The 12,834-nt window shown below is 33.8% G+C and overlaps 1 protein-coding gene across 1 annotated transcript; it reads left to right on the top strand.

Annotated features, from left to right (window-relative positions):
• The first annotated feature begins 10,649 nt into the window (after positions 1 to 10,649).
• LOC137726688 (dof zinc finger protein DOF1.4-like) lies at positions 10,650 to 12,834 on the top strand. Its single transcript, XM_068465627.1, has 2 exons — positions 10,650 to 10,741; positions 10,943 to 12,834. Exons 1-2 carry the CDS (start codon positions 10,673 to 10,675, stop codon positions 12,008 to 12,010), a joined length of 1,137 nt encoding a protein of 378 aa, XP_068321728.1. The 5' UTR covers positions 10,650 to 10,672; the 3' UTR covers positions 12,011 to 12,834.

Genomic DNA, 12,834 nt, shown 5'->3' with positions numbered 1-12,834 from the left:
TTCTGAACAAATAATACAATATTGTACATTTTTTATTAACATGTAAATTGCATTTTTAATGTAAATAGCACGATGTTATACCGGAATGCATGTAAGTCTCTCTTCTCTCTTCAAACTCTAGATGCGACATTTATGACGGCCAAATTCAACCCTAATTTGGACCCCAACTAGCCCACTAGGCCCAAGAAGCTTAACTTAATTACAATCTTGGATCTAGATCCTTGACCCATTTTTGTTTGGGCTGCAATTTTAGCCCATATTTATGTGGGTTAAAATCTTACATGTAGTCCAACCAAATGGCGGCCGGAGTCATTGAGCCCTTCTTACTAGGCAAAAGTTGCTCGACATTGAAGCCAGATGTTATTGAGCAGTTTATACATTGGGAAAAATTTGTTTCACAATTGGCCCAAATTGTCAGATACTTTCATGCATAGTAGAAAAGTGCATGTGAGATGTTGCAGGTGTTTTAAATGTTTTTAATATATATACATACAGGAGAGGTCATAGAAGCTGATTTATATACATAAGTTCAGAGTTATCAAAAAAATTGGTAATTTTGAACTGTTCATTATTCCAAAGATCTTTATGCTACAAAAAAAAAAAAAGATTTTACTTATATATATACATGTAGCAAAATGCCCAACCGGTGGTGCGGATGGGGGTTTGGGGGGAACTTGCGTAGCTCCAGAAAGGAGAGAGCGATATCGAGCAGAAGAGTGATGTTGGGAGAGAGAGAGAACAATGTTCAGTAGAGAGAGGAGAGAAGAAGATGAAATGGATAGACATACTGATTTTTAGCACAGTTCTCCCAAAAAATGGACAATTCAAATTCACATTAGTTTTTCAAGGAGGACAATATTAGAATAACATAAATTTAGGAGGAGAAAAATTAAAACTACAATATACTTAAAAATAGTAAATCAGTTCATTTGAGTTTTAATTTAGATTGAATTTGTATTTACTTAAGAGGTCGAGGACCACACAATGTGGACTACACTAGTAGAGTAACCACTAATTACAAGGCTTGATTATTGGCTTTTCTTTGAGTGATTGGGGGTTAAGTAATGATAATATTGTTTGACTTGACATATACAAAAATGATCATATAGCTTAATAGTAATACCATAATTACCAACACATACAAATATATTTTATACGTATGTGTTGAAAGTTACTCCAATTTTTTTAATAGGTAGAGAAAAAGTTGGCTAGTTGTTGAAGTTAGGATTTCGGTGCATGGAATGTGTTCTTAACCAACTCAGTTATAAACTTCTTTCTAATAAAGAGTTTACGGTAAAAAGTTGTTTAGTTGTCATATTAATCATTTTAGCTTTTTTTAGCTAAAAATCGTTTTTTAGTACAAACAATAATCTACACTAACAGGAATGTTGGAATTCGAAATACAGTGAGTTGAAGAGGCAAACCTTAAATTACCACTTGCCCATAACTTCTAGTTTTATTATTTAACTTACTTAATGTTAAAAAAATTATAGCATTTCATACCGACAAAGGATGATTCTCTTAATATTTGACGTAAATATATACCCGACCAAATGTCCAACCTTTTCATGTCACGAAGGTTGAACAGAGGGTTAATCACACCTAATGCCAATGTTTGGCATAATTACCTCTCTCTCATCATAATTACATCACCATGCAATGCATATCCACTAATCACATTCCACAACATATTAGTTAAATATGATATATGCCAATTAATCAGGAGAAAATGAGGGAAGGTTGGGAGTGACCTTGAAGTGGAATAGGACCACCCTCACTATCATAATCACATGTCACAAATCATTTGCCCATTCCGAACAAAGTCAAGCCACATACATATAGTTGTGGGGAGTTGGCCATGAAAATGAACCATGTCTTGTAACAAAAAATAAAAAGGAGATGTGCATGTTGCATAATGTAATAATGATGGTGAAAGGTAGGTTAAATAACTCACGGACTTTCAATCTAGTAGTACTTCTCTTTTTAATTTGGTAAGAGATTTCAAATAGGTTCCATTAACATATATGATTAACCAGCTCTAAGGTCCAATTGATGAAAAGGTTTATATTATTACAGTTAATAAGAATAACCTAAAAATAAATGTTTTTCATTTGTCGTTGATGTTCCTTAAGCAATACTGTTGGTAATGGACAAAAGAATTCAAGATCGACCAACGTAATCATATCAACGTAAGATTACCAAACCAGTACATATAATTATGAAGGAATGATAATTTATGATTTACAAATCCCTAGATGATCATTAATTATTGTGCATGCTCTATATATATATATATATGAGATAGGATCAAGAGATAAAGATTTTGACAAATATTTTTACACTCTTTTGTAACCTTTAGATCTTATAAGATCCAAGGTCTTGATTTAAGAGTGATTTGGAGGCTTTTAAAAATTAAATGACTTGGATGATTATGTGGATTATAACTAATAAGAAAAACACTAATTAAATAAAAAGAATATCAAATAATAATAAAATTGAAAAAGAAATAATCAAACTTTGAAATATCCAGTGTAAAAAATAAAAAAATAAAAAAAACATGAAATTCCATTTCCATCTCTGCTGAAGAGATCTACAACTTCTTGATGAAAAGTCTTTCTTTCCTTCAAACAAAGAACCCTAATTATAGAAAGAAAAGAAAATCCATGATACTAGGCAGAAAGAGTTTTGCTTTGACAATAATTTATTTTGAGTTAAGCACCCTAATCCTAGGCTAGCAACTCAATCACTTTGCCACCTCCATAGCAAAACCGTATCGAGTCAAGCATGTTTGAGATTTCTGCAGCCACAAACTCATCAACCATTCAATCGCACCTTATTTAAAAAAATATATAGATATATATATATAAAATAAAAATAAAAAGTGAAATCCAGGAGTCAAGATTGAAGATTTAGAATTTAGGGTTTTGTTCTGAGAAGATTCAAGAGACTGATAGCTTGATTCGTTGTAGTGTGCATCAAAATTTCATATCAATCGAATTAGAGTATCACATGTACTGAGGCGCGAGAACATCGATATATCTCCTTACCTTTCTTGGGTGTTCTTCACTATGGGTTTTACATTCTTTTTTTATCAGTTCAAATTTTGATTATTTTTTCAATTTTATTTTATTAGATAATTCTATTTAATTTAAATTTGTGTTTCCTTATTAGTTATAATCCACAAAATCATCTAAGTCATTTAATGTTTAACAATCTCCACATCATTCTTAATCTAGACTGTTGAATGTTATAGGATCCAAAGGCTACAAAGGAGTGTAAAAGTATTTGTCAAAATCTTTATCCCTTGATCCTATCCCTATATATAAAAGATGAAGAGCATGATCTGTTGACAACTTGTTACATAGAATGAGTGACTGACGGTTCTCTCTACCATTATGCTCTTAATTAACAATTTTTTATCCAACATTGATACCATAAAGTATAATCATTAACTAAATTACAGTTCTCTATATATGCACCTGGGTTCGTGTTTGATCACCATCAATTCTCCTCCCTCAAAACATTTAACAATTTAACCAAATCTCTCTCCCTCGTAATATTTAACAACTTAACCAACTAATACTATTCTTTGTTAAAAAAAAAATTAAATAAATAAAAATAAAAATAAAAATAAAAAATAAAAAAAACTAAATTACATTTTCACAAAGTAGAAGAAACCTCCATCAACATCGCTGCCCTAATCCATGTCTATTAATGCGTCGTTGGATTTGATCAGTCTACCAACATACGTGAAACATGTGGACTCTCTCTCTCTCTCTCTCTCTCTCTCTCTCTCTCTCTCTCTCTCTCTCTCTCTCTCTCTCTCTCTCTCTCTCTCTCTCTCTCTCATGAATAGATTAGCAATTAAATCAAATAGTTTTAGGGTACACCCGATGTGATTAAACATGTGGACTCTCTCTCTCTCTCTCTCATGAATAGATTAGCAATTAAATCAAATAGTTTTAGGGCACACCCGATGTGATTATTGTCCTTATTAATCCCCAACGTTCTGAAGGCCCCACGGGACCGGCGGCACTTGAAACTTCTAGATATATAGCAATTAGTCCTTCCAGCCCAGCTTAATCTTAAACAATATAATTATAACATTATAATAATGGTATTAGATTCTCAATGAGCTTAATCTTATGAGCTGCATACCATTTTTAATGGTTAATTCTTCTAATGAGTATCTGTGAGTTAGACTAATTGATTAAAGCAAAGTTCATATATCCCCTTTTCTCAAATTTGAATGTATCATAAATATTTGAGTTTAAAATATCCCTTTACTCTCAAATTTGAATTTCCTCGTGAAACTTTCACTTTAATAATAATATAAATCAATGCCACACATTGAAGCAAAAATAAGGTGATGTGAAGTACAATGGTTTTGATCAAATCCACAGACTGATGCTTAAAATCGAGCTGAATGGGATTATTTAAAAAAAAAAAAAAAAAAAAAAAAAACCAACGACTTAATTGGAACTAATACTTTTTAAATCCCAGCTGAATCACTTTATTAGGCAGCATAGTAGTTTGACTACTGCATCTTTAGAATCACATGCTGCATGAGTTGATTACGAATTAAGTTTGGCATTCATCTATTTTATCAGTTAGTGGAAATGGGATTATGACGTGATTAGGTCATCGATCTCCCAGCAGAATATGCCCTAGCTAGCCCTACCTGGGTCGTCAGTCATCATCATGTGTTTTTGCAGTTGTTCCACGCGAGTCCATGTCTATGGAGATGACCTAATCTTCTGACTTCTGTGTAAAACAGTGGCCACATTGTCATTGAATCACACATTAATATCAGTACAGCTGCAGGTACATGATGGATAAATCTGCAGTCGCCAAATGGAATATGTAGTTCTAGAAAAACTCCATTCGCATTCTTCCTTCCACATCATTATCTGTATGTATATATTCTATGTATGGTAAATTTCAAGATCAAAGATTAAATTCCAAAAGTAGGCCAATCATTCGATCCAACACCCCCTGCCGTATACGAACAACAAAAAATCGAATCAACCAGTCAAATTAATAAACCTAGAATCATACGGAAAATAGAAAGAAAATACACACACACACACGCACACGCATATATGTGTGTGTGTATATATATATATATATGTATATATTTGGAGGTATAAGTCAAGATAGCTTCACATATGTTCTTGTGCATTCTCTAATAAGATTTTTAGCTGAATTTAATGGTTGTCTAATATGGTGTTAGAATCTGTGTCAAAAAGCTCTGACTCTTGAAACCCTAATATATACTCATCTCTTCACTAATTAAGTTTTTGAGGCATAGCCTCAATCGAAATGGGTGCTCATATAAATGGTTTAATAAATTAACTAAATAGAGAGAAAATCCAATGCAAGACGATGGAAATGGAGAGTGAGATCTTTGTCTGTCGACTGCAAAATTGTATGGGGTGCATCAGCCTGTGATGGATATAGTTGGCTTGGATTTGATGCTCAGCTGGTCCCCGTAATCCTCTCTCAACTCAGTGGCGGATGCATTGAGAGGGGGGGTGGATCAGCTGACCTCCTAAATTTCGGTGAATGTCCATGGATACTTTGGGTGCTGCCCGTATGAAGATTAGAGTTGGCTTCATACATACCCTCCAATTGTTTGATAAAATGTCTGAAAGAAGAGTGAATGAAATGGTGATCTCGGTGAATAACAAAGCATCATCATTTTTGGACAAACATATTAATGGGATGCAATGATATCAAACATTGTTAGTGTGTTCACGATAAGTGTGTTTCTTTGTTAAGCATTCATATGGGAGTAGCCTTAGAACATGCTAGTTACCTTCACACATGAGGCATTAATAGATGTGCAGCATGCCCTTCCAAATGACTTTAGGCTTATCAAGACTTGATGAAATGGCGATATGCATGCTATTTCTAGTAAAAAAAAATTTGCGCGCCCCTAATGTTATTTCCTGGATCCACCACTGTCTCAACTGAAATTAAAACGGGAGGCTTCTTTCTTTCTAAAGCTTTAACGTACGTGTTGGGTTTCTTTCATGTTCTTCCAAATTGGAATCTCTTGTGTTGTCCGATGGTGGTGGGGGGGGGGGGGGGGGGTCGTCACGAAAACAGCACAAGTTTTATTGACGTAAACTAATACCATAAATAAAGAAATTAAAAAAAATAAAGAATGCATAGGCTCATGGATATTTCTTGCAAACTTTTTGCAAATTATATGCAAACCCTGGATATTTCCTTAAAATATCGAGGAAATTGACTGATTTTCGGAAATATCGCGGATATGGGGTGAAGTCTAAACTTCACCCCCTCTTTCCATATCGTTCCCTTAATTTTTGGATATTTCCGAAGAAATATTGAGTATATCCAAGATATTTCAAACACTGCTTATAACTAGTGGCGGAGCCAAATGAGGTCATTAGTTAGCTACTTATGACTCTCATAGCTTCATAAACCTAATGTATATTTATATGTTTATTTGTCTATGACACTTATACATAATTGCGGCAAACTGAAAGAATGAATAAAAAAACATTGTATCACAAGCTAATGCTTCTTTTGTACAACTCAATGTATAATTATTTGTAGATGTGTTCAATAAAAAGCCTCACTCGATCGGCCTAAAAAAATCGATAAAATGCGGCATAACTTGACGGGTATCCACCAAAAGCTCGATCGACGAAATGATCCAATAAAGTTGTTTTTGCCAAAATTAATTATGATCCAGTTATTATAACATTCTAACTCTGCCACTAGAGTTAAACTAAAATCAAATATAACTTGTCTTACAATTTTATGAAAAGTGTCATAAAAATGATGTGGTAGGATACTCTTACTCGAGTTTTACAAGAAACAATTTCTTATATATAAGTATCCAAGTATACCATAACTATATATATATATATTAGAGAGTATTCATATTGATTTACAATTGACCACCAATATCCATATGGGTGCCCACCAGGACTATGATCAGTGGACCTCCAGTATAGTCCAATTGTCCATGAGGTACAGCTACCAGCATCATCGTCATAATTCAAACCCAAAAAACTATTAACAAACACCAACCAAAGTAGATTAAAGATGATATCCATGTTTTGGATAACAATTGTCCATGAGGTGGGTGCCTTCAATTTTGGTTAATATATAGCAAATTGGGTGCTGCAATTAAATTTACCAAGTTGTAGTTGTAGGATCTAAATCACCCTAACATGCTTACTGTATAGTATACATTTGTTTTCCCGCAGTAGCTACTTTAATTATCTGTAGTCAAATTAATAGTCTTACACCTGCTGATAGAATATACATGATCTCAATCTAGTAAAAAGCAGCAACATGCATGACAGTAATATTTTAATGTGAGCCCTATTTTAATTTCCAATTAAAGGTGTAATTAAGTAGAGTAACAGTATGAGAGAGAGAGAGAGAGAGATGGAAGTGGTCACTGGGGGAAGGAAGAATAATGATGGGTTGTAGGGAAGGAGGAGAAGATCCCTTGGGAGACTACAAAATCCATTTGTTCCCTCCTCGAACGCCTTTTTCTTTTTCGGAGCCGATGAGCTGCCCTCCACATGCAATTCACTTCTGTTTCCCTGCGGCTCTCTATTTTTTTTTTCTTTTTTGATAGAAACTGCAGCTCTCTATATGCTAGCTTTGGTTTGATTTCCCCAGTTTTATCTCTCTCTTTCTCTTCCTTCGTGAAACCATTAACGGTTTTTCTTTCAGTAGTCTCTGTGATGTAGACCACCACATTGTGCCCTCTTGTCTCTTTCTTTTTGGAGTTTTCACCAATTCCTATTTCAAATGAATAATTCCCTCCTATATATATATATATATATATTGTGCTTATTAATTATAAGGGTGCTTTAGATTTAGCCCCTTACAATTGTTGAACTCTAGACATAAACCTACCAATATTAAAACATCTAAATAAAATCTAAATTTTGAATTTGATGCCATGTAAGATAAAAAATGTCCATACATTTAAATTTATTTACAACACCATGCCACCAACATTAATATGTCTATTACGGTTTTTTTTTTTTTGTAGACTTTTAATTAGTTTAAGTTTTTTTTGCTTTTAATTAAAAAAAAAAAAAAAGTTCTTTTCTTCTTTTATGTGAAATCGCCTTCTTTTCTTCTTTTATGTGAAATCGCCTATTCCAAATCTAATTAGTTCAATATACATTCTATTGAAAAAGTAGATACATTAACTTGTGAAAATTTAAAGAAAAAAAAAAGAAAAAAAAAGGTAAAAGTAAACTAGTAGATACATTGTTTCTTGTAAAAACTAAACAATAGTTACGTTATTTTCATAAAAAAATAAACAATATGTAAATTTTTTTTAATTACACAATAGGTACACAATTTTGGTAAAAATTAAATAATAGGTACTTTATTTTTGGAAAAAAAAAAAACAAAAAAAAACTAGTAGAAACATTGTTTTTTTTTCTTTTAAATTAAACAATGAATTTATAAGGTAAATTAGTTTGCATGTATTTTGCATTATGGATTTGTTATTATGTAGGTAAATTATTTTTCATGTATTTTACTAGTAGGTGCACTATTTGAATCAAATGTTTTTTTTTTTTGTAGGTAAATTATTTTGCATGAATTTTACATATATCAGTTATATATATATATATATATATATATATATATATGTATGTATACACACACACACATACATATATGTGTGTGTGTGTGTGTGTGTGAAATAATATATCAGTCATACACACACACACACACATATATGTGTGTGTGTGTGAAATAATTTACATAAAATTATATATGTAAAATTATATTTTATATACACACACATGTCTATATATATATATATATATATATACACACACACACATACATTATATATTAGGCAATGAGTTTATAACATTAATATTTTTTTTTTGTATAATCACTAATTCTCCCTTACCATCCGTCCGCATAGCATTAATTATGTACATCAAACATTCAAATAAAAAAAAATTCAAATAGGGGTATTTTAGGCATCCGAAATTTTTTTAATATGTGAAGTCAAACATAATTAATGAATTTGCTGATGTGGAATCTAGTTAATGGGTTTTATTCAAGAAAAAAACTTATGTCGGGTTTTACGTGGAGAAAATTAAGTTTTAGGGGCTAAAATCATATTTAATCCTCCTTTCTATTGCATATAATATCCTACCCTACCCACCATTAGTTCAACACATGCCTCCACAATTTAGAGCTCGTTTGGATGTGGTTTTAAAATAACTAAAACCCCTTTTATTGAAAATATTTTTAGAACCAATACTTAGTAAAAATGCAAGTAAATTCTATAAAATCACTTAAAGTGTTTACTGGAAGAAGCACATAACTGGTACTTCTTGCTAAAAGCACTTTAACTGCTTTTGAAATCAAAAAACATTTTCTCTAAAAACGCTTTCAATCATTTTAAAAACACATCCAAACAAACTCTTAGAGTTGTTAGATTGTAAATATAGCTGTTAGACAGTATATATGGTCAACTGATTACGTTGAATTTTACAGTGCAATTTACGGATTCATCAATATAGTAGTTATAGTCAACAATTATTCATGCAAAAAAACCTATAAACTGAACAAAAAAATGTAATTAATATAAAGTACAAGTACCACTTGCCACTTTCTATAACAAGATCATTAACATATTTAAAGAGAAATCATTTTCCACAATATATATGATGTCCCACCAAATTAACAGTTACACAATTCAGTTTGGATTATTATTATAGAGGGTGGACCTATGCATACATTTAACTTTACTTCTTACACACTTTCTTAATTTTCAGTCATTTAATTGAATGAATTAAAGAAGATCAATAAACAAAAATAACAAGGGTGTGCAGGAGGTAAAAATAATGTGTGAATAACACTACCCTTATTGCATGTGGTCCAATATCCTAGTAAATAAGGTGTTGGGTTGCTACTCATGCATCCCGAATTCGAAACTTCCCATTTTCTTAAATTATTGTAATAGTATCGAACTCTCTGGACTCTCCCCCTTCCTCCTAAATAATAGCACTCCCCTTATTAGATTACATTGTTGTGGAAATGGGGATAAGTAACATGTTGATACATGGGAGTTGAGGGCCATACATGTAGTATAGTGTACAATTAATTTGATTAAATAAACAAAGTAAAAGAAAAAGAGGAAGTGGGATTTGCTGCGAAGACTGCATCGAATATTGGGGCTCTAGGGATTCCCTCAACTCTTATCTAGTTTGCTTGCTGCTATCTCTATGCAAATAAAAGGAATGTATGTTCTTGATTAGCTTCAACTCCTTAATTAGTAAAAGTCTCTCCTTCTTGAACCTCCCAAAGATTCATCTCTAATGTCACATTACCTTCCTGTCCGCTTCTCGGATTTCGAATGTCCTCAATATTCTTTCCCATTTTTTAATTCCAATTATAATAATCAAAACCGATTTTACACCACAACCATCACGTGAAATTAGATTCCAAGTAATTAACCCTTAACCAATTCTCATCTAATATTAATCAGACAACACATTCATTCCCTCTCGATCTCCTCTCTCTCTCTCTCTCTCTCATAGTCATAATATATTTCAACTCCATCAAGAAAGACTCACGTCGCCACCTGCTCTTTGTCCGCATACTCTTTGTTTCAACGATTCCCTTCTCAAAGAGAAAAAACATGTTGAGCAACTGTGATCATGAGAAGATGGCTCTACTCATCTCTTCAACTACTAACGAATGGCCACAGGTTCCCTTCTCTCTCTCTCTCTCTCTCTCTCTCTCTCTCTCTCTAGATTTCAATTATTAGGCAAACCATGACACAACTTTTGTTGCTTAGCTCTTGGAACAGAATATTTCTCCTGTGATGTAGTTATTTTTAACCTAGTACCACTGCCTTAACCCTCTTTCTTTCTTTCCCCTTTCCTTCCTTCCCTTTCGATATTTGTAGTTGCAGCAGGACATTCAAATCGATGATATTCATCATCAAAAGGGCTTGAACAACAACAACAATAACGTTAGGTCTTCATCCACGTCTTCGCCGGCGAATCGGATAATGGAGAAACCAGGTCAAGAACAACTCCAGCTCCAACAGCAAGCCCTAAAGTGCCCTCGCTGCGATTCGTCAAACACTAAGTTCTGTTACTACAACAACTACAGCTTGTCTCAGCCGAGGCACTTCTGCAAGGCCTGCAAGCGCTACTGGACCCGAGGTGGGACCCTCCGCAACGTTCCGGTCGGTGGAGGGTGCCGAAAGAACAAGCGCGTAAAGAGGCCCGGCTCAACATCTTCAACATCATCAGCCATGGATGGAGGAGCTACTTCTTCTTCCTCTTCAGTTCCTAGCACTACTGCTGCTGCTAATAATAATACAAACCCCAATTCACATCCATCCCACATCGATCAAATCAATCCGCTGTTTTATGGGTTGTCTAGTAACCCTTTTATGGATACTGCTTCAGGGTTTGATCTTCATCAGTTGAATCATCACGCTCAGCTGGGATTAGGGTTTTCATCATCCTCAGGTACTAATATGATGTCCAGTGATAATTATCGAAACCGGTTTAATCCTGCTTCGAGTTCATCACTTCCTTCCAATTATAGTCCCATGTTTAGTACTTCCCCATCCACCACAGTTCCAACTATGGCTTCTGTGCTTGCTTCTAAATTCATTAATGGCGGTGCTTTCAAAGATATTCAAGCTAGAGGGCCTCATCAGCAAAACCAGTACTTCCAGTCCTTACTACCCTTCGAAGATCTTCAAATAGCGGCAGGAAACAACGGCGAGGCTGGTGGTGCTGTGAAAGACGTGAAAGTAGAAGATCATAATGGCCAAAACAGGTTACAGTGGAATAATAACAATGGTAGCAGTCATGTGAATGGTAATATGAATTGCCAGAATCAGATCTCGGAGCAAATGGGGCTATCAGATCCTACTCCTTACTGGAACTCATCGACTCTCGGTTCTAATTGGCATGATCCAGCAAATCTTGGGTCCTCCGTCTCTTCACTGATCTAGCAAAAACCCAACTTCATCCTCAACCTTATTTTTCGATCTCAAATCTTCCTTTTACCTTAATTAGAGTAATTTTTAGGGTTTTTTTTAGTTGGTTGGTTATTGGTTTTTAGTGAATTGGAGTGTGGTTTTAGAAAAGTTAAAGAAAAAAAAAACAAAAAAACTTGAAAAACAAAAAATTGGAAAAAGAAAGTTCATGGGTACAGTATTGGAAAGAAGATGGCAGGAGCTGGGATCGGAGTGATCATGTCAGCAGCAATAAGAGAATCAGCCTCTTGATAAGTTTTTTATTAATCAAGGGTTGACAATCCCCCCTAATTTGCGCTGAGAGGAACCTCGGATCTTCTTCGTCTCACTGCCTCGAGTACTATCAACGATCATTATGATCATAATCGTAATCATCTTCTACACAGAGCTGAAGTCTCCTCCTCCTTTGGTGCAAACAGCTTCCTCTCTAGTTCAGTAAGTTGGTGTGTTTATTTGGTATATGTATATATGTGCATGACAATGTTTCCTAACTGCCATATGTATTGGTTATAATTAGCTAGGTTGGGGTTGGTGGGTTTACTTTATCCATGATCAGAAGAACTGATTTATTTTCTTCCTATTTTGTTCTTGGGGATGGTGTGTTTAGAGGGGAAAAAAGGGGTTAACTTGGTATAATGGTATACAAGAGATGGGAGACGATTGTTGTTGCAATGTGGGTAATATATATGTTGGTTTTTCATTTATATGATGTACGTTTCAACTTAATTTGTACTTTGTAGTTGACGATATTGTTCAGGAGCATCATTAACTGGTTTTGAATTTGAGTATGTTTTTAGAAG

The sequence above is a fragment of the Pyrus communis genome, chromosome 2, assembly GCF_963583255.1.
Source record: "Pyrus communis chromosome 2, drPyrComm1.1, whole genome shotgun sequence".
Classification (NCBI taxonomy): Eukaryota; Viridiplantae; Streptophyta; class Magnoliopsida; order Rosales; family Rosaceae; genus Pyrus; species Pyrus communis.
The sequence above is the reverse complement of the archived record's forward strand: the minus strand, read 5'-3'. Positions and strand labels throughout refer to the sequence as shown.

Bases quoted from the DNA above. Each gene is read 5' to 3' on its own strand.
- LOC137726688 (XM_068465627.1), top strand. From the start codon at position 10,673: ATGTTGAGCAACTGTGATCATGAGAAGATGGCTCTACTCATCTCTTCA. The intron at 10,742-10,942 runs GTTCCCTTCTCT...CGATATTTGTAG, and splicing joins CTACTAACGAATGGCCACAG to TTGCAGCAGGACATTCAAAT.